The following is a 22,702-nucleotide window of genomic DNA, read 5'->3' on the forward strand; positions in this document are numbered from 1 at the left end:
CCATGTGAACTTGTTCATATTTTTCAATCATATAAACTAAAATTTTAAGCAATTTGTCATACCAACTTTACAAAATCATTCATTTGTCATCTCTCCCTAACTTCGTTAAGTTTTCCATCCAATATAGGTCATGTGCCTCGCACATGACTTGTGTTCACGGTTATTTAGGTCATTTAAATATCTTCTCACAAGTTTACTTTTCTTTAGTACAAACACTTTTTTTACTTCTTTAGCACATGTGCATCTACAACTCCATTTATGGCACAAAACGTCAACATGCTTCTCCTTTATATAGCCCATATGAAATTATGTCTTTGTGACATGCTAAAATGCTTGTGGATCATTACATATTTTGAGCAACCAGAAGAGAGTGCATTGCATGATCATTTCATTGCTATCATATCAAAAATATTGTTCCATTGCCTGATTATATTCAAAATCTTTTGAATCAAACAAAGAACCAAATAAAATAAACATTCGAATTCAGAGTAAAAGACATTCCATCAAATAAGAAAGTCATAAAACATAGAATCAAAATCTCTAAACTCACAAACAAAGCCAAACAGAAAGACCCTCATCTATATTTATCATAAATTAAGGGGTCCCCATCAACTCTATATTCTTGAGCCATCTTTAATTTAAAACACTTGATAGTCGTCGCTCCTCTTTTTTGACAAAAAATTCTAAGAACATGTACTCATATCATTAGCCCCTTTTGTTCCTTTAGAAACCCTAAAGTTTTTTGTCGAATACAATTTAATAAAAGGGAAGTAAGGTATTAGAATGACCGAAATAACTCTAAACACAAGTCATGTGAGAGGCACATGACTTATTATGGATGGAAAACTTAATGGAGTTAGGAAGAGATGACAAATTAATGATTTTGAAAAGTTGGTCAGACAAATTGCTTAAAATTCTAGTTTATATGACAAATTGAAAAATGGGTACAAGTTCATATGATATTTCAAACATTTCCCTTTTAAAATAAATAAAATCGTAAAACTAGGGACAGGTTGTTACACCAGTCATCTTCACTACAAAAGGTTTAATTCACAAATTTGCAAATGCATACCAAGCATATTTTTTCCAAATTCCTTTTGTTTAGTGTAGTTGTCTAGTCAGAAATTCCTTCTACTATCTAGCTGTCTAGGCACGTAGACAGCCCATATGGGTCAACTGACACATTTTCCCGTTCGTGGATTTCTCACCCTGGATCTGAAGAAAAAAAAGTCTTTTTGGCTTGTGACACGTGTGTCCTTGTTCCTTTAGTCTGAAACATCCAGCCCTTCCATTAAAAGAGGTTTCAAGGTTTCATTTGTTGTTGGCTAGATTATTCACATCTCAAGAAAAATAGTGCATTTAGCCTAGAGCTACCTCTTAAACTTCAAAATCGAAACCCTAGCCACAAAACTATCTCATGCACAAATACCCAATCACTGCATATTAGGGTTGCATTGTATTCATCGTTTTGTATTAAGTTCTCAGTCTAAACCTTGAGTTTCATATCCTTCATAGACCAATCTTTTAGATTCATGTTAGGTTCTTCTTCAACTATTTGACTGGAGAACCTGACTAGTTGTTTGAATCCTCAGTTCATAAACATATCATAACATCATATCCTTGATCGTGTTGATCTCAGTGCCACAAGGTGAATAACTCAGGAAAAGCTACCACTTTGTGAAGACTAAAAAAGTTCATCTCGTGTGGGGCAAGGTTGCACAAAGTTAAAGCTACTCCATAGATAGGAATCTAGGAATTGAGCTTGTGTGGTCTTTGTATGAACCTTGTTTATACTAGTGGATTGGACTCAGTGGAGAGTATTCAGTTTTTTAACCCATATGTGGGTTTTTCTGACCAAAAACTTCCTTCTGTTCAATACTTTACATAGCATTGTTTATGACCATATAATCAATGTTAGAGATAAACTTTGTAGGGTTTGCTAGTATTGACACTTTGTTAACCAAGTAAAAATAACTCAAAAACTAAGGCTAAAACATAATAAAAGATCACATTGTCTTGTTTTAGCTTCATAAGTTTACTGGGTTTATATGCTTGTGGGGACCTGACAATCTGTACCTAGTTGACTAGTACGTGTGTCTAATCAATACAGTTGGTTTTAAAGTTTTTATTATAAGGTAATCCATCTGGTACCAATTTTAATTGGTATCATAGCCTTGCTCTAGACGTACATAGAGTAATCTCCAGGATTTTGTTGGTATTGGGTGAATTCTCATTGGATTGTGATCGTGTTGCTGGATGGTGTAACTCTCCTCCATTCTTTGATGGCATGAATTATGCGGCTTGGAGTGAGAAGTTTCAAATATTTCTAGAGGCACAAGACTTTATTGCAATTGATTATCTTACCTTTGAGTAGAAAGCTCCCTCTAAAGTTGTTGATGGGGAATCGGTGATCAAGCCTAAAAATGAGTGGACTCCTAGTGAAGTGACGTCTGCAAAGGCTAACAGGAAGGCAAGAAATGTCATTGTATCTACCATATCACCAACTCAGTTTGCTCATATCCGTTACTGCACAACTGTGAAGCAAGCTTGGGATAAACTCTGAATCTTTCATGAAGGTGACAAACAAGTGAGGTATTTAAAGCTCCAAATGACCCTCTCAAAGTTTGAAGATTTAAGAATGCTTAACTCTAAAACCTTCTCATCCTTTTATGAGAAAGTTGAAATGTTGACGAATGAAGCTTTGGGATTGGGGAAACCTATTAGTGAAATAACGATAGTTCAAAAGATTTTGAGATCTTTGCCCAAGAGATTCCAGTCAAAGAAGGCTGTTATCCAAGAGTTTCAAGATTTAAGTGAGATTAAGCTCAAAAAGTTAGTTAGGAAACTCATTACCTATGGGATGGAGCTTGACATGGATAATGGTGTCTTTAAAAAGGGAAAAGAAGTCGCTCTTCAAAGTGTTGAGAACGGAAAAGTTACAAGTGACACATGTGAATAGTTCTTAGAGGATGATCTTGCCCTATTTGTCAAGCAATTCATAAAAGGTCTAAAAAACAAAATAAGGGATGTCAAGTGGTCTAAGAGGTTATCAAACAATCGTGGAAAACTATTCTTTAGTGACAAATATAGTGATTCTTCAGGAAAGAAAGACAAAAGTCTATCCAAAGTTTCTTGTCCCTTTTTGCATATGGTGGAAGTGGGCACCATGCAGTTAAATGTGCCAACACCAAACTTCTTGGTCAGAAATGTGAAAAGGCTATGATGACTACTTGGAGTGACAATGATGATCAAGATTGTGTGTCATCAGACAAGTCATCAGATGATGATGATGATGATGAAGAGATTGTTGTGTGTGTTGCATCTGTTGATGGAGCCTCACCCAATGGAAATGATAAAGTGTTAGATGATGCTAATGAGTCATCATCTCAGGAGTTGTCAAGCTTGTATGAATCTTTGTTTGATGAGATATGTGTTGCAGCATTGGACAATACTAAGCTTACCAAAAATGTGTCTTTGTTACAACAAGAGGTTAAGTTTATTCAACTAGTCAGAGCAAAATTGAGTGACAAAATCATACGGTTAGAGGCTGAATGATGCAGGCCAATGACTAAAGGTGTAATTACATAAAATTACTGACAGCTGAGATTTAAGTTTTATAATCTAACACATGCATTTTTTAAGAGTTATAATGCATGTATCTAGCTTTAAATTTGTGGCTTATGGAATTCCTAGGTTAATGACATTTTATGAAATCATTTAGTTTTTTAGGAGTTATATTGTAAGCCTTTATTTTTTTTATGTCTTTTCATAATTTTTCACTTTAAGTTGTAAGCCTATAAATACTTGTATTTGTAAAGAAGAAGGGGAGAAGTTGTTTGAATTATCATATTGATATTTGAGTTGCAAACTTGTTTTTATGTGCCTTTCTCTTTGTAAGAGTCTGCTGCTTTGTTCTTTCTAGTGTCTACGTTGTAGGCTGGTACTAGAATCAAAGTTTATAAGGTTTTCAAGCCTCTCCTCGCACTAGGAGATAGTGGACGCTACCTATCCATTCTATCTATCATTTTAATTCATTTTTGTCCGATGTGCCCTACATCAGTTGGTTTTAGAGCGTTAGCTCGATCCAAGGGTGACGCTATATTCAGCATGTTGCAAATGCCATTAGATGAAGGTCTTAATTTGGACCTTCCTCCAATATTTGATCGTTGTTTAGATAGTTCATGTCCAATATGTTGTAAAAATTATTAAGGTGATTGTCTCATAAATCTTGATCTTCCTCCCAAGTTTGATCGTTCTCCATATGGTACTTATCACTTTTGCTGTCAAAGTTCTTGTTTGGTTCAATGAAATGTTGATATGGAATCTTCTCTAATTATTAAAAATGTTGATTACAAAGAATTTTTGAAGTTGGAGTTTCATGATTTAATTGGGGTTGATGTCTTCTACTTCAAAATTTCCAAAGTTTTGGTTGACATTATAAATCAAATGAAAGAGAATGTCAAGGTAGCGAGGTATGCTATTAATGATGCTTTTCACACTTCAATAGTCAATATTAAATGCTCTAAATATCTATTTGTTTGGACTGGCAGAGTTCAATTTTATCGCTCCAAATCAGATGATGATCCGAATTCGAGGACGAATTCTCTCCAACCCCACCAGAATGATGCAAGCCAAAGACTAAAGGTGTTACTACATAAAATTACTGGCAACTGGGATTTAAGTTTTGTAATATAATACATGCATTTTTTAGAGTTATAATGCGTGTATCTAACTTTAAATTCTTGGCTTATGGAATTCCTAGGTTAATGACATTTTATGAAATCATTTAGTTTTTTAGGAGTTATATTGTAACCTTTATTTTTTATGTCTTTTCATATTTTTCACTTTAAGTTGTAAGACTATAAATACTTGTATTTGTAAAGAAGGGGAGAAGTTGTTTGAATTCTCATATTGATATTTGAGTTGTAAACTCGTTTTGATATGCCTTTCTCTTTGTAAGAATCTGATACTTTATTCTTTCTAGTGTCTACATTGTAGGCTGGTACTAAAACCAAAGTTAATAGGGTTTTCAGGCCTCCTCACACTAGGAGATAGTGGATGCTACCTATCCTTTCTATCTATCATTTTAATTCATTTCTGTCCACTACGTCCTACATCACTGAACTTTGCATGCTAAATGAAAGAGACTCTTTTTATGGTGATGATGATGAAAGGGATGACTTAAGCACCTCTCTGGAAGATCATGTGCAGAGTTTAATGATATCACATGAAAGTCTACTTCAACAAATTCATTTGCAGCGGGAAAACAAAGAATTGTATCGATAAGCTAATTTGAAGCTGTTTTCTAAATTGAATGAGGCCACGTACAAGTTAAGTTGTCTGTCTATGGGTGCTGACTCATCAAAAAGAGTATTGTCCATTGGAAATCAATTTGAAGGTATAAATGTCATTGCTTGTGATGAAAGCAGTTCAAGTTCCATGGGTGTCAACTCACATGTTTTTTAGGAACTTCCTTTTGTATCTATTTTGGTTGACTCTTCTTCAAAGACTAGTTTTGTTCCCAAATGTCATCATTGTGGTGATCTTGGCCACATTAGACCTAGGTGAAGAAAGCTACATTTGGAAAGGAAAAATGATCTAAAGGAACAGGTTGATCGTCTAACTATTGAGGTCTACAGAATGTCCAATATTGTCAATTCATCTAGCTCAAGAAATGTCAAGTCAAGTTTAGGTGGATTTCAACGTGGGTTTGATAAGTGCTTTATTGCTCAAAGTTCAACATCATTTTGTAAGCCAGACACCTAGCATCTTGACAGTGGTTGCTCTCACCACATGACTGGTGACAAAAATACTTTCTTGTCTCTTATACCATCCAAAAGTGGTCTGATTGAGTTTGGTGGATGAGACAAGGCAGAGATTGTTGGAAAATGAGTGGTGAAAATTCATGGACTCCTTATGCTTGAAGATGTTTGCTATGTGACTGGGTTGTCAACTAGTCTTCTTAATATTGGTCAACTCTATGATGAAGTTGCTAATGAATTTTGTTTTTCCAAGATGAGTTGCAGAATTGTTGATAAACATGGGAAGAACATGTTGGTAGTTCCAAGATCAAAGGAAAATTGCTATACAGTTGTTGTCTCTAGGTGTGATGATTCCTCAATTTGGAACACTGAACTTATTCAACAAATGTTCCGATGTGGACATTACAAGTCTTCGTCTCTGAATACTACTTGTGTGATCCTTGCATCTTGGGAATGCATCCTATTATATCTCACACAAGAAGGTATTGCTCTGATTTTGCCAAAGCCTGTTGTCAAGAGAATGAAATTTTGAACATTCAATCTCCATTGCTGATTTGTGGTGATCTTCCCCTCATATTGGTTGCTGGATGTATTACAGCACCAAGGTATGCTTCTCTCTCACTTATGAATGCAAATTCTCCATGTGCCTTGTTTGATTAAATCTTTGCATTGTGGTTTGTTCTTCAATTTGATAATCTTAATTGGTTTTTGATGTGCATTCTGATCATGGTTATGCACTAGTTGTTTAGATGAATGTTGTCAAATATTTAATCTCCAAGTGTCTTTGGAACAAATATCTTGCTCTTAGGAGATTCTTGCGAATAAATGTTTTTGATATAAACTTAGGGCCATGTGAGGAACAACTGGCAGTGTATCTCATAACTCTTTTGGAAAATCCAAGACACAAAAATCTTCGATGGTCTATTGACTTTTGTGCCTTTGACTAAATAGGATGAGTAGCCTTGCTTCCATTTTTTTTTCTTTTGCACGTTTCTCTTCCTGCGCTTGTTTCTGTCTTGTCAATAAACTCATTAGTTAAATGTGTGTGTGTCACTTAGTGCATTTCTTAACTGTCTCACTTGTTAACATTTTGTATATATACCTTGATTAATCCTTTCTCTGTGATGTCAAGGGTTCTCCATGTTATGGCAAATGGCCTATGAAAATTCTTTGTCTCGTTTGACAAAAGCACATGTTGACTTAAGAGTTAGATTTACTTTGGTCTTGATTGAGGTGTAGTGACAATTCTTCTCTATAAAATGGGCTAAGTGTCTCTTCCAGTGCAAAACACCACCTAGTTAGTCTTTCATTGTGCTCAGACCCTCTTAAAAGTAAAATCATATATCTGAGCTTCAATCCCTTCACTTATAAGCAAAGTTCTCAAAAAATTCAAAAAATGGGGAGAAGGGAAAATTCCAAAATTCTGAAAAGTATTCTCATGCAATGTCATGATCATTCAATTCCTATCTTCCTGTCTCAAGAAAGACTCAAAATGTTTCTTCGATTGTCAAAATGCAATTCTCACCAATCCTATCAATGGTCATGTGCTCCATATCACATTTGCCAACTTAAAAGTTCTATTAGGCTGGGTACTTCATTGTGAGTAGTTTTGTGTTTAGATATTACCTCGATTTATGTTGTAAGGGTTGTGTCTTAATCTCAATGGGTTATTAAAAGTTTGGTCAGCTTTTGAATTAAATCTTCGCTTAGTTGCATGAAACTTAGTTTTCATTAGCTATCACGAATCCCTTTCCCTTATCTGGACACATCAAGGTTGTGGTATGAACAAGTGTTAATCTGTGTTGTGCTATCTGTGTGTGTTCGTAAAGTTGTGTTTCTGAAGTATTGCATTGCATGTTTCTTTTCAAATGTATTTGCCTTGTCAAAAATTTATTATCAAAATTGTCTTGGAAGCTTGGTTATTAAATATGTCTATTCTTGGATTTTCTCTGTGAAATTCCCAGTTGGCTGTAGCTCAAATGGTATTAGGTTTGTAACTGTAGCTTGTTTTCTCATGTTTATGTATTGTCTTCTCCCTTGGTTACATCTTGATGCACTTAACTAGTTTTGTTGTAATTAATTTCAACATTTTAACTAGTCACGTGGTCTCATCATAAAGGTAAGGTTCATTAAGGGTATTCTTGTCTTTACACCATCTGTTTTTAACTATTGCATCTCATCCGTTGGTTTTATCATGCTTAGACTACTTCACAATGTCCTAGGTTTTAACATTCTCTAACCCATCTAGGTTTTTACCTTACCTCATTTTGTGTCGTTTGCCCTTGGCTGAATTCATTCCTTCCATTTCAAAATCTTGAACCATATCAATGGAACCCATGACTGGAAACTTAAGTTCTTTCCGTGGTTAACCCTCCCATCATTTTACTCGGTCTCAGACTATGAAGAACTCATCTAATGTTGCATACAAGGATCAAGCTCTTGCTTTTTCTACCACTCGAGCCAAGAATTTTTCCACAATGGTGGCTGCTGGCAAAGTTGTGCATGAACGAAGAATCATTTGGGATGATCTCCCCGTGATTGATGATATCCAATTTGATAACCTCATCGAAAAGTACAAGTTATATAGGGTAAACTCTCCTCATCCCAATTTCAATCTAACTATGGTTCAAGAATTTTATTCTAATATTTAGTCCAATTTTTCTGAGTTTGGTGAGCCTATGTATGTTCATGGTATATTGGTACCCTTTGACCCATCTATCATTTGTACGTTTCTAGAACTTAACCCATCATTTGCCTTTGTTAGTATGGCATGAAAGCCTACCATTGTGAAGCTTATGTTGATTCGTCTATTCTGCTAGTTAAAGGTCAAGTGTCCAAGTCTTGTCTCAAACCATTCTATAAGAGTTGGTTTGATTTTCTATGTAGAAATGTCTTAAGGTCTTCAAGCAATGGTAATCCTACCCTAGAGTCTGCCAAAGTGTTGTTCGCAATGTTGACTAATTATGATGTTCCTTTTAGGTTCCTGATTTTAAGTTTGTTTTGTCTAAGTCGAAATGTTCTGGAACTCACCAGAGAGGCTCTATAATCCATCCTTGTCTGATCACTTAACTCTGTAAGCATGCTAGAGTTCAAAAGAATCTAGGTGATATTTGTCCTAGAACCACTAAGGATCTTGACAAAAATCTGATGAACTTAAGCAATGTAATGAGTGTTGTTACTCAAAGTGGTCCTAGATCGGCCCCACCACCAAATGTTTCCCAAGAAAGAAAAATAGCACACATTGAGTTCAAGATCAACTCTCTTAGGAAACAATTTTTTTATTTTAAATCTCTAGTCAGTCAATCAGCGTCTTCTCCTTTTGTCAGTTACTCTTTCTCCAAACCGTCTGAGGGTCAAACCTCCATGAATCCTCCATATTTTGTCCCCAAGCCATCTCTATGTCTTCCAAAACTTGTCCATCAGTGTCTCTTGGATCCATCTTCCTTGTCTTATCACATTGCCACCTCGTCTAGTATTCGAGTGACGTTGCTGCCAAGATGGTTGCAATCTATGATGCTAAAAGGAAGGGTGTGTCCATCAATGTTCATCAGCACTTTTCATACACTCCTACTTCAAAGAGCAAGCACATCAGTTTTACCTATTCCAATGATGACAATGAAGAAGGCTTTGGTTCTATTACATTCCCTAGAGATGCCTCTGTTGAAGGCACCATTCCTACTGGATCTCCTGACTACTCAGATGACTCATCACATTCGGATGAGTTCTAGGATGATAGGGGAGTTCTTTTAAGGGTTTTTAGTTTTTATGAGAGCAAGTGTTATGGGGGAATTCTCTTATTTTAATTCTTGAACAATGTTTCGTTGAACAAGTTAGATCTCCATTTCTTTTTGGCTCTTATTGCAATTAACCTTGCTACTCTTAGCTTGGTTTTATCTTAAATTGTTTGGTATTTGATGTTTTAAGTACTAAGAGTAGTACCTTTTGGGCTGTTTTAATATTCCTTGATGCATTGTCCCTTCTTTGATACTTGTTGTGCTTCATTGTTAATTCCTTTCTATTTGTTATGCTTACTTGTTTATCACCTTCTTCCTTTGTCTTACCATGACAAAATAGGGGAGAAATTTTAAATGTGTTTTATATATGTTACTAGAATATTCATTTAAAGATCATGCACTTGTTGGTATCATTTATAAGATGAGCTTATTATGTTGTAATAACCCATGATCAATCTCACTTGTCTTTTGCCGAGAAATGTGTGTTGCTGCAAGAGTTGTTATTTGCTCTTTTCTTGTCACTGCATGGTTTCTTAATTGTGAGTGATGTGTGAATTTTGTTATAGGTTTGGGGTTATTTTGTCAAGGAAAGTCACAGGGGGAGATTGTTAAGTATTAAGTTTATTGTTTGGCTTCCCTTGTCAAAAATTATAAATGTTGCCACACTTGCTCATAATTTAGAGTTACGATATAATGCTGATCTAGGATTACTGCTGGAATTGAATTTGTCAAAGCACCAGTCATCTTCACTACAAAATGTTTGATTCTACACTTGCATATGCATACCAAACTTATTTTTTCCAGATTCCTTTTGTTTAGCGTTGTTGTCTAGTCAGAAATTCCTTCTGTTGTTCAATTGTTTAGGCACACAAATTAAGACAGCCCACATAGGCCAACTAACACATTTTTCCGTGCGTGGATTTCTCACCCTTGATTTGAAAAGGTCTCATTGGCTTGTGACATGTGTCTCTTTGTTCCTTTAGTCTAAAACATCAAGCCCTTCCATTAAAAGAGGTTTCAAGGTTTCATTTGTTGTTGGCTAGATTATTCACATCTCAAGAAAAAAGTGCATTTAGCCTAGAGCTACCTCTTAAGCTTCAAAATTGAAACCCTAGCCACAAAACCATCTCATGCACAAATACCCAATCATTGCATGTTAGGGTTGCATTGTATTCATGGTTTTGTATTAAGTTCTCGGTCTAAACCTTGAGTTTCATATCCTTCATACACCAATATTTTGGATTCATGTTAGGTTCTTCTTCAACTGTTTGACTGAAGAACATGACTAGTTGTTTGAATCCTCAGTTCATAAACATATCATAACATCATATCATTGATAGTGTTGATCTCAGTGCCACAAGATGAATATCTCAGGAGGAGCTGCCACTTTGTGAAGACCGAAGGAGTTCATCTCATGTAGGGAAAGGTTGCACAAAGTTAAAGCTACTCCATAGATAGGGATCTAGGAATTGAGCTTGTGTGGTCTTTGTATGAATCTTGTTTACACTAGTGGATTGGACTCAGTAGAGAGTCCTCGGCTGTTTAACCCAAATGTGGGTTTTTCCGGCAAAAAACTTCCTTGTGTTCGATACTTTACATAGCATTGTTTATGATCATATAATCACTGCTAGAGATAAACTTTGTAGGGTTTGCTAGTATTGACACTTTGTTAACCAAGTAAACATAACTCAAGAACAAGGCTAAAACATAATTGAAGATCACACTGTCATTTTTTTAGCTTCATAAGTTTGTTCGGTTTATATGCTTGTGGGCACCTGACAATTTGTACCTAGTTGACTAGTACGTGTGACTAGTCAACACAGTTGGTTTCAAAGTTTTTATTGTAGAATAATCCACCTGTTACCAATTTCATACACTTCATGTGTAATTTCTCCAAAAGTTAAATAAAATGTCTATTATTTTTTTATACAAGAAAACATTTGTTAAAATATAATTGACCAAATAAAAATATGAGTATTCACTAATGTGTATCTACGTATTATTCTCATTTTTACGCTTATTATGTAATGAATGAAACCAAATCACTGTACCGCCATCTGGCATCTTAGCTAAGGTCATAATTAGTAAAACACAATTCCCTACGGTTGGAGGATTCAACGATTATACAACTTTTTAATATATTTGTTTATTTAAAATTTTAATATCTTTATTCTGTCAACATATATTAAAAATATGTGAATTTTTTTATGTGGTATTTAAAGAGGCGTGAGCAAGTGTTGGATTGTCTTTATTGTAGGTCATCTTAACTAAAAGGGTTAAACAAAGTTCCTCAATTATTTATTAATTTAAGTTTATACTTTAAATATTGATTAATTTAATTAAATTACCGTTGAATATTTTCAAATCTAATTGTTAAATTTGAATCAATTATTGCGAATGAGAAGTTGGGCGCCAAAAAAAGGCTAAGATGGGGGCTATATTTAGCTAGCCTGATGCCTTTTTGACCAAATAATAACATGTCCACTCTATAGAATTATGGCCCAACCATCGGTTGGAGATGAGTTTTTACACAAATCAGGTCATTTTTTGGCTTTTGGACTTCTAGCCCACTTCATCTCCAATCAAAGGGGCTACGTTTAGCTTCCGTCTAGATTATAGCCTCACAAGAAATTATTTTTTATTGAACAGTATCAGGCTATATTTATATACCATCTCCAACATAATGGAGCTATTTTTTAGCCCCCTCAATAATTTATTGTTTTACATTTATTCTTTAATTTTATTGGTTAATTGAATTAAACTACCATATTAAAATAAGATTTCCAGACATATTTTGAGTGTCACTTGTTGCTAAATGAATAAGTCTTCGGATTTGTGGGCATTAAAGAATTATCTTTGGTGGGTTTTAATTTCTCACTCAATGCATTCATATTAGCCATCATCATCACACTCCACCTATTCACTCTCTCCCACACACACCACAACCCCACCTTGTTCATTTAATCTAAGAAAAACTAATGAAAATAACTTGAAAACTTTGAGTTTTAATCAAAATGACAAAAATGTGGTGTAAGTGAATAATACCAGAAGTGACTTTTTAGAGTAAAAATGTCTTTAACATTAAAAGTGAATAGACCAGGAGTGTTTCGTTAAGACTCCCTTTAATCTATTAGAAACGTCATTACTTTTGTCCTATTTAACTCTCTCTCCCTCATCCTCTCTATCACGCCTCACATCTCTCCCTTTCCCTCTCTACCCACTCATCTCTCCCATATTGCTCTCCCTTTACAACTCATCTTCTCCCTCTTGGAACAACCCAGGCATCTACTATTCCACCTCCAAACACGACCTAAACTCACTGAAAAACCACCAAAGCTTCTTGAACTCGTCCATATACTCGAGAAAGCAAGAAATCTGGGGAAAACAAAGAATTTCTAAGATTGAAAAATGAAGAAACCTGAGCTTTCTTCAGGATTGATCCAGGTCAGGTATGTCAAATAAAATTTCGTCCTAAAAAAAAAAACAAAAAAATTGAAAACCAACAGCAAGCTGATGTCAGCTAGCAAATGGGCTGCTGACAGCTTGGGCCTCTCAAACGGGTTGGCTGGCTAGCTCAAAATGCCCAATTGAATGGCCAAAATGCTGACAAATGGCCTGGTAGGTCTCTTTTTTGGCCCAACCCTCCATTGGAGTTGGATTTTGTCTTATTTTGAGCAAAACATAGCCTATGGCCCTATGGCCTGATCCTTTGGAGATGACCTTAGAATCTTCCTCTTCAACCCAATATGTCTCAAGTTTAATCCTCCGTCTTCCTCTTAGTGTAGATTATTTTAGAATATAGCTTGAATTCAATTAAAACGAATTGAGTGAAATACGTGTAAAAGATTTGTATTAAACAATTTCAGCAAAAAATGGTGAGTTTTCGTAGGGTTTACAGCATCCTCTTCAACGCATAGCGTTTTGATTTCAAACACTCCACCTTATCTTTAGTGTGCATTAGTGTAAAATATTCTTTGTAATAAAAATAATCAATGAGCAGTACAAGTAAAGCCGAAATATTTTACAAAGCAATTCCTAAATACATGTATAACATGCGAATTTACTAACTAGGGTTGAGTTTATATTGCCTCACTTATCACCGGTATTAGAGTAATTAAAACTTTCGGTAAAGTCTAAAGCCTAAAAGTAAACTCAGCAACCAACACTGTACAACTTCAAAAAGCTTTCAAAGAGCTCCAATTTGACGAACTCTGACGGGCCTGATGGCGCAACAGCCTAGTAAGTAATCTACTGTTAAACTTGAGGACCTGATGGCACAACGGCCTAGTAAGTAATCTACGGTTAAACTCGAGGAGAACAAGTTACATGGCACAAAAACAACCACAATGTAGCTTCTAGTACCAATAAAATAAGGACGTGAGTAATAATGTTCACATTCTTATTTCATTGCCACGGCACGCATTGTGACTGTACAAATACCATATAAGTCCTCAAACTGGGGCATTAAAATTTATGCAATTCCTTCTTCAATATTCAATCTGAATATTCGATATTGACATTGTCCAACAGAGAAGAAACTGAAAAAAAGCAGCAGCTACAGATGACACAATAATCAGAATCAATGCTGCAACTACTAAAAACCTAATCAAAATCAAAATCCGAATATACAAGACAGCAACCATCTAATATCGGTAAAGATCGCATATATTTGCACCCTGGTTTTCTAAATGTGTCAAATCCTCCACCGTACTACTTAACCAAGCTGATGAATGTCAAAAACAAAAAGTGCAGACGCAAACCTTGGCCAGATTGCCAGATTAACACATTGTCTAAAATAGTCAGTGTTTCCTTGATGACCTGAGATTGTGCTCATGCTTTATAAGATTTACCCTAAGGAGCATAGACTTAACATCCCGATCAAACTCATTCCCTGTCTGTAGCACCCGTTGAAAAGTTGCATTCCTTTGATCTGCATGTCGTGCATAGAGGACTTTGTTGTGCGAGTCAATTCTAGCCTGAAGTGGCATCATGTATTGGGTCAATAAAGAACAAAATACTACACATGAAAAACAACCGATCTAAAGTTTCACTTCAACCCCACCGCCCCAAACCCTACCACAAAAACCGATTCATCATGCATAATACCTCAGTTAACCGATTGGGTTCCATACGCCATGCCTAGTCCTAGGACATCAGGTAAAGGCCCACTTAAGTGAACCAATATATATGAGGTCCATTTAACAAATGGGCATGGAGTGAGTTAGCAAGATTTTGTAAGTTACAAGCTAGGTAAATATCCCATACAAATAGATACAGCAGATAGCATTGAAAAGCACACCTGGACTTGGTTGTCAGTGATCAAAGCTTCAAGTTCTTTCTCAAGCCCTGAAACATCAGTTTTGAAAGCATTGGCCATCATATGTAAATCCACCGATACAAAGGGGTGCGTATACTGGATGAGAGCCTTGTGGCGGATCTGGCCATAGAGTGTCTCAAGGTGATCATGCAAATGGATGTCAAGCAGCAAATTTGCTTTGAGATTCCCAAGGTAATCCAGGCATGAAGCATAATGGCTACAAAAGAAGAACGAATGAATGTTACTGAAACTGAAATATTTGAACATCAATCAGATAACAAGCCTTCGACACTGCCAACGGGTAAACGCAATTGCACAAGCACAAGCACCTTCAACTTCTATATTCATTTCCAACAAGGAATTGGAAAGCGGGCAATCTTTGCAATTGAAACTATGAGTAAGCAAGGTCTCATGTCATTTCAAAGTAACCACAGGATGGATTATGGTACAAATAAGTAATGTCTAATCTCACTTGACAAATTGGTTTAAAAAGAAAAATAATTTTAAGATCTTCACATGATTTAAATCTATAAATGTTTATATAACTTGAAATTCCCCCACCATTTATGCATTGTGTAGAAGCACCATTGCCGAAATTGACACACTGATGAAGCAAGGCAACAACTAAAAAGATAACATCACTATTGATTACCTTGAGTAGAAATCATTGATAAGCTCCCTGACTTCAGGTACTAACTCTAAAAAATTCCGGAAATTCAGGTTGTCTATAACTTTGTTCTGTCATATAAAATCATTCACTGAGAAAGAAGCTTTATGTCTAAACCACAAAAACCATAAAATCAAAGAGAGATGGTTAAAAGGAAAGAAAGAACATATGCCTTAAGCTCCATTCTGTCAAAAGTTGCAAGTGCACAAAGCCCACCATATGTTGCAACATCTTGAGGAGCAATCACTTCATTGTAGTGGTTTCCTAATTCAGGCCCAGTTTCCAGGAACTGTAACGTCACAATGAATGAGCATGATTAAAACATTAGATGTCTCACGAGAGCAACAGATAAAGGGAAGACAGAGACTACTACACTGTCAAAAGACTGCAACTGATTTTACTAAATAATGGGCATATAATAACACCCTTCATGTAGGATAGAAATAAAATTTAGGGAACCAGGGACAATCTTAAAACCAGGAAAAATTAAATTAGCAATACTTAAAGGTCAAACTGTTTCTTTTGATTTTGAAGGCATAAGTTCAATATTATCGAAATATCTTGTCATAAATTCTGCCCAACAAGAACACATAAATTACAACTGAAATAAGATTGGAAAATAATAATGACATAGTACAGTTGAAAGAGCTGTAAGGAAATAATTATACTATGAAGGTTCTCACAAGGCACACTAAATATGATCCAGAATATAAGATATAAAATGAAAGATGCCATTAATACTGAATAATATATAAACATACACGAAAAAGTTCATTGTGTGAACACCAAATACTGAGCATTCAAACACTCCCTCACAGTCTGCATTTGAACCTGCTGGTATACGATACACACACAAGGCACCTTAATTCATCATTAGCTAAGTCACATCCTTTTAGTTTGTAGTTGAAACAACTTTAGCGCATGAAATAATTGACTGTTAATTGACCTTCTCAGTATTTGTAAATTGTATTAGCATACCAAACACAACATGCCTAACTGATTAAAATCATAAACTCACAAGCTCTTATGTTAAAGCACAAAGCTAGAAGATTTTAATATATATTTTAAAAAAAAAAAAAAACAAGAAAAAGAAAAAAGCATTACGATAGACAAAAAGTAATGAAATATCCACAACCTTACGAGCAGCAAGTTTGTATTTTTTAGATTCCAAGTGAGCCAATCCAGCAGCACAACGAAGTTTAGCCACAGTGACAGGGTCAAGGGCATCTGGTATTTGCTCTGCTTTGGTAATATAGCTTGTGACATGAGTAAATTGACCCATCTCGATGCTGACCAGAGTTGAACTCATGCACATGTGAACAATATGCTTTGACGTAGTGCAATAATCACGAGTCCGAACATAACTTTTAAAAGCATCCCCAAGTTGACCATGAGCATAATAAAAATCTCCAAAATCATTGTAACCCATTCTTATGCTTTCTTTGATCAGATTTGTCTGCACAAAAGCACTTGAAAGAATAATGAGAGATCATGGTACGCCATAATGGGAGCCAAAGAAGATTCAATCACATAAATTGCACTTATTTCACCATTTAGGAACATAAGCAAGGAAATATGCACAACAACCCTCAGACAGAGAAATCCCAAATGTAAGTTTTTCCCACCATAAAAATATATACAATAAGCATCAAAAACTCAATATAGCAGAAACCTAATCATTGTGTATGAGAACTCATTAGATCCCAATAATAAGTACACAAAAAAGAAGTTCTAAGTGGATCAACAGTTGAAAAACATGCAACACGTATAGGTAAATGTGTCTGAAAATATCTGTCATGCATTAACCACTGACAATGTTGCATTTGGAAACCTCCATTTTGAGCCCATAGTTGATTATTACCCGACAGCTTCGCTAGGTTGACGAGAACGATGACCACGGTCCATTTCCATTTACAAAACATCAAAACCCCATATTCATTTGCATGCACAAAACTGCAGTACACCATCTCCTTTACTTTTCCTATACCCGAAAGAATAACATCTACTATGTCCCTTTAACATCTTTTCACTGATCCACCAAAACATCTGAAGGCAAAGCTAAAGTCGAGGGGTGAACAAGTTGTTTCCTTGCTGCCCAACACTGCCTAGAAATACAAGCCACAGGACCATGACTACCTGTATCCTGAATAGAACATCTCATCCATAACCTCGTTTGTATATACAACATAATCCGAAAACGATAACTATGACAAATCATTAAACCCAGCAAACAGACTACGGGCACACCATATCAAGTATATCAACATGAACAGTTAAAGAAAAATTAAATAAACACAACAAAACCCACCACAAAAAAAAAAAAAAAAAAAAAAAAAAAAACCTATATACTACTCAATCACATAAGCCCTAGAAATTAAAGAGAGAACCACAAAGATGTGAGAGTTGTATGGACGGCATACCCTGTAGGCATTGAGCTCGTTCTCGAGCTTCTCCTTCTTCTGCTCGGCCCTCCTATCCACAGTGTCGCACCAAGCGACGTCCATTCCGTACTCCGGCCCCAATCGACCGACTATCTTCTGCACGACCTCCCTGTGCAACTGGGTGTTCTCCCCCTTCTTAATTTCGTCGTAGGCCATGCGGAGCGCTTCCAGCTCCATAGCCTCGTTGCTCTGGCTCCTCTGGGCGATGAAAAGGAGGCGCATGATCTTGGTGCGGCCGCTGTAGAGGCTCGCGTAGGCCTCGATGTCGAGTTGCTCGCTGCTCATGATGGGTCGGCTCCGCTTCTCGTTGTCTCCATCGACGCCGTTGGCGTAGATCTCATCGTCGATCATTGGTCCCGATGTATCGTCATCGCCTTCCATTTGGGAAAACTCGAAATCCGGCACAAATTTGGGGGAATTTTTTGGTACGTTCTGTAGGTAATGCTACAGTGCTGCTCTCTCCCTCTCTCGTCTCATCCCTTTTCTTTGTACAAGTTTGTGCAGCGAGGGAGGAGAACGAAGCGACGCCGTTTGGGACCAGACTATTTCTTTTCCTGGGCTTTCTGATTGGGCAATTATTGTGGGCTTTGGTTCGAGGCTTTTGAGCCTTTGAACCTAGTTTGATGCAAGAAGCATACACGTAATGGGAGTCTGAACGCACCCTAAAATCTAAACAATACACTCTTCCATTACTTTTAAAATATATATATACACATTAAATTTAGTGATTATTTTTTTTAAATTACAATCAATTAACCATTTCATTGGCTGGATATGGTGTGATTCTTATATTCATAATCACCTAAAAAGATGATGAATTTGATACCAAAATAAGTTGTTCATTATGTGACTCAGCCCAATTTTTCATCTCCTTAGTGTAAAAGATATATCTTGTTGAAGTTCTAATTAGGTTAAGAATGTGATTGTGCAAATTCTACTTCAGTTGTGTTATATACTTTAGATAGTGTCCTAATTCAGTTGTAATACCAAAGGGGTAAGGAATTTATTTTTTTCTAGGGTAAATTACATTTTACCCCCTCAGGTTTGGGGTCGATTTCAATTCCTTACAACATCTTTAAAACATTTCAATTTCATACATTTACTATCATTTTATTTCAATTTTATACATCCGTTAGAAAATATGTTAAGTAAACCGTTAAGTGATGATGTGGCAAATAAGGGGTCCCCTTTGTGCTGACGTGGCTGCCACATTTGTGCCACATGGCTAAACACTTAATAAAAATTTTAAATTTTAAAATAATTAATTAAAAAAATAAAAAAGCCAAAACCCAGTTCTTCTTCACCACCCCTTCTCCCCCCCTTGAGCACACCCTCAACCCAAAATCTCATTCCCTCACCCTCATCCACTGTCTTCACCTCCCCTCCCATCTAAAAAACCTAATTCGTCTTCCCCACCCGAGGACACCCCATATTTCAATTTCATATAGCAGCGTCGGATTCATCAACAAAAAATTGGCGGAAGGGAAAATTCCTCAGGGGAACAAGTTGAGTAGCTTTTTCTCCAGTCCAACGACGTAAGAGTATGGGTGTTGATCTTCGAACCCATTCTTGAAGCACGTGGTGACACCGGACTCATCTAAGTTCATGGATGGGGTTCCCAGTTGTCGGATCTTCGGTTTGGGCTTGGGTTTGAAAGATGAGGTTGGGGTCAACCAGAGATCTAAATCTGCGTATTGCTAGAGCTAAAGTAACTTGGTGGAGGACTCGTTGGCAGCCACAAATCGCTTGTGTTTTGGCGAGGAGGCCCTGGCGAACCGGGAGGAGGAACCAGATTTATGACTCGGATCTCGAAGCCTCCATATGTCTATAGAGATATTGACGCCGTCAACATTGGCATCGGAGCCCTCGTCGGGAGTGGACGCTCCACCGAAGAGCTCGGGAATCGGTCGGAGCATACCATCACGGAGGACAGTCTCAACGGCAGCCTGGCAGAGATGAACTAGGATGTTAGGAATCGGGGACGGTGGAGATGAAGGACATGAGGCCGGCATGGGCGAAGAACTTGGAGGAGGATGTGCTCAGGTGGGGAGAAGGGGTGGGGCAATGGGATTCTGGGTTAGGGGTGTGCTTGGGTGGGGAAGACGAATTGGGTTTTGGCTTTTTTTTTTTTTTTTTTTTTTTTTTGCTTTTTTTTAATTAATTTTTTTAAATTTTTAAATTTTTTATTAAGTGTTTAGCCACATGGCACAAATGTCGCAGCCATGCCAGCACAAATGGGGACCCCTTATTTGCCACGTCATCACTTAACAATATACTTAACAGATTTTCTAACGGATGTATGAAATTGAAATAAAATGATAGTAAATATATGAAATTGAAATGTTTAAAAGATGTTGTAAAGAATTGAAATTGACCCCAAACCTAAGGGGGTAAAATGTAATTTACCTTTTTCTACTATTATAAATAAAGGCACAACTCACATCAGAATACACCAAATCAATCTCTTTCTCTGTGTGCCGCACCCCTTTCTCCCTCTCTTTAATTCTTCAGTTAAATAGGTCTACAACACATTATCAGCATACTCTTGTCTAACGCTAAGGAACTTAAGGTTCATGGAGGAGGTTCTTCTACAAATTCAAAGCCTCAATGTTCTTTTTTTGCCCATTAGGTGCCGCTCCGCTGGTTGGCCTGCGTTTGTACCCAAGTGCTAAGTCAAACCGAGCCGAGCTGTTGCTGGACCTAGCAGGCCTCTAGGCTTGCTTTTTGCGCTTGAAAACCAGGCTAAGTGCCTGGTCTTTCCTTTCTGTTGGACGGGCATGCACACCTGATCACTCTGATGGGCACTTTCCCCTCGACCTGTGCATTGCTACAGCCTACAGACACACGATGGGGTTGTTTTTCCTCAACTCCGTGATTGTAGCAAACCTGCAACTTGTTTTGTAGGATATTAGGTTACCAGCAGCAGCCTGCTCGAGCCCAACCCGTAGTCTGATGGTTGCAAAGCCTTATTTTGCAAAAGACATCAATTCCTTGATGGGTTTCCATGAATTTCTTGACCCATTGTTAATTTTTGGCCCCAACATCCAATTATGTTGGGGTGTCCTTGACTAAAGCTTAATTAGGCTTTGTTTTCTCAATTGCTTTGCCCAAAGCCATTCAAAGTGAATATGACTCAAACGTCGTTATTATTTTTTTCTTTCACAATTGATCTTGTATGGTCCCAATTTATTGAATTAATTTAAGAAATCAACAGTTCATTAATTCGACAAAAATCCAAAATTATTATCCTGCAATCCACTGTATTGGAAAATAATGATTCAATATTTTGTTTCTTTTCTCAATTGCTTTTGTAGTCTCAAACCCACTCACACTTGTTTGGTAGTTTTCAATGTGTTCCATGACTGTATCAAGGAAGTAGAATTTGAATCCAATGACTTGCAAGACTGTCTTTGCACCCTCAATTTACACAGCATTCCTCTTTACCTTTATTGTTTGGTAGTTTTCCAGTACTTAGAGTTAAGATATCGGACCCAAATTGTAAGTATTAGTTAATTAGGTTGAGGTTTATGATGGAATGATTGTTGTTTTGATCTTTCAACGGCTTAATATTATAAGTTTTTTTTCCCTAAAATCTGATGGCAAGAATTTGAGAGTAGGGTTGCTGCAAAAAATGATTCGCTTCCTTGTGAACCAACAATAGATGATTAGACTGTTGCTACTCTTCTTGTAACGATGCCAAATGGAAGTCGTCTTAGTCGTCGCTTTCACAAGTCTAACAAGCTTCAGATCCAATTTTAAAATCTTTTCAAATTTAAAAGCTTGCCTCTTTTGTCTCAACTGACCAAAATTTTTGTTCCTTTTTAAGTTTTGTTTGACTTCATAGATGTCGGTAGAGAGGTGAAGCCTGGAACTTACAAGGTGGTAAATATTCATCTTTCCTTTCTGTTTTTTTTCAAGGCAAACTAGATGAAATTTATAGATTTAGAAAAAGCACATGATAGGGTCCTAAGAGACATTCTTTTGAGGATTCTAGAGAATAGAGGAGTACGAGTAACATGTATCCAAGCTATAAAAAATATGTATGATGGAGCAAGGATTGCTATAAGAATTCATGAAGGACAACCCAAAAGCTTTCCCATAACTATAGGGTTAAATCAAGGCTCATCTTTAAGTTCTTATCTTTTTGCATTGGTAATTGATGAGTCAACGGGACATATTCAAGATGATATTCCTTGGGGTATGCTTCTTGCCGACAATATAATGTTAATAAATGAAACTCAGGAAGGAGTAAATGCAAAGCTTAATGTTTGGAGAGAAATGTTGTAATATACAGGTCTTCGCCTAAGTCAGTCAAAGACTGAGTATATGGAGTGCAAGTTTAGTACAAATGAAAGCTCAAATGAGTCAGGGGTGAGGATTGGAGATCAGGAAATACCAAAGAGTGACTGCTTTCGTTACCTAGAATCTATCTTGCAAAAGAACGAAGAATTAGATGGAGACCTCAACCATAAAATACAAGCTAGATGGATGAGGTGGAAGAGTGCATCCGTCGTGTTGTGTGACCGTTGTATGCCACTGAAGCTTAAGGGAAAATTTTATAGGACGGTAATAAGGCCAGCAATGCTTAATGGCACGGAATGTTGGGTGGTGAAGCATTAACACATACATAAAATGGGTGTAGCGGAGATGAGAATGCTTCGTTGGATGTGTGGGCACACAAGAAAGGATAAGTTTAGGAATGAGAATATCCGAGGTAAAGTAGGAGAAGCCGAAATTGAAGGAAAGATGAGAGAAAATCGGTTACAATGGTTTGGACATGT

At 36.7% G+C, this 22,702-nt stretch overlaps 2 protein-coding genes across 2 annotated transcripts; both read right to left on the reverse strand.

Moving 5' to 3' along the window:
* Positions 1-13,966: 13,966 nt before the first annotated feature.
* LOC137734045 (COP9 signalosome complex subunit 1) lies at positions 13,967-18,434 on the reverse strand. Its single transcript, XM_068473301.2, has 6 exons — positions 17,901-18,434; positions 16,616-16,936; positions 15,653-15,769; positions 15,466-15,551; positions 14,796-15,030; positions 13,967-14,472 (listed from the first exon to the last, which is right to left on the reverse strand). The coding sequence occupies exons 1-6, from the start codon at positions 18,300-18,302 to the stop codon at positions 14,296-14,298; spliced, it is 1,338 nt and encodes a 445-aa protein (XP_068329402.2). The 5' UTR covers positions 18,303-18,434; the 3' UTR covers positions 13,967-14,295.
* Positions 18,435-19,372: 938 nt separating this feature from the next.
* Positions 19,373-19,933, reverse strand: LOC137734308 (LOB domain-containing protein 37-like). The gene is given in 1 exon segment (XM_088697397.1): positions 19,373-19,933. A coding segment is annotated over 1 exon segment (519 nt). The 3' UTR covers positions 19,373-19,414.
* Between the last annotated feature and the right edge of the window lie 2,769 nt (positions 19,934-22,702).

This window comes from Pyrus communis, chromosome 7, assembly GCF_041283825.1.
Source record: "Pyrus communis isolate YQ-2024b chromosome 7, ASM4128382v1, whole genome shotgun sequence".
In the NCBI taxonomy this organism is placed as follows: Eukaryota; Viridiplantae; Streptophyta; class Magnoliopsida; order Rosales; family Rosaceae; genus Pyrus; species Pyrus communis.

Coding starts and splice junctions, on each gene's coding strand:
- LOC137734045 (XM_068473301.2), bottom strand. CDS start 18,302: ATGGAAGGCGATGACGATACATCGGGACCAATGATCGACGATGAGATC. Junction 15,552..15,652: donor TTGACAGAATGGAGCTTAAG/GCATATGTTCTT, acceptor TTTATATGACAG/AACAAAGTTATAGACAACCT. Junction 15,031..15,465: donor ATCAATGATTTCTACTCAAG/GTAATCAATAGT, acceptor CTTCTTTTGTAG/CCATTATGCTTCATGCCTGG.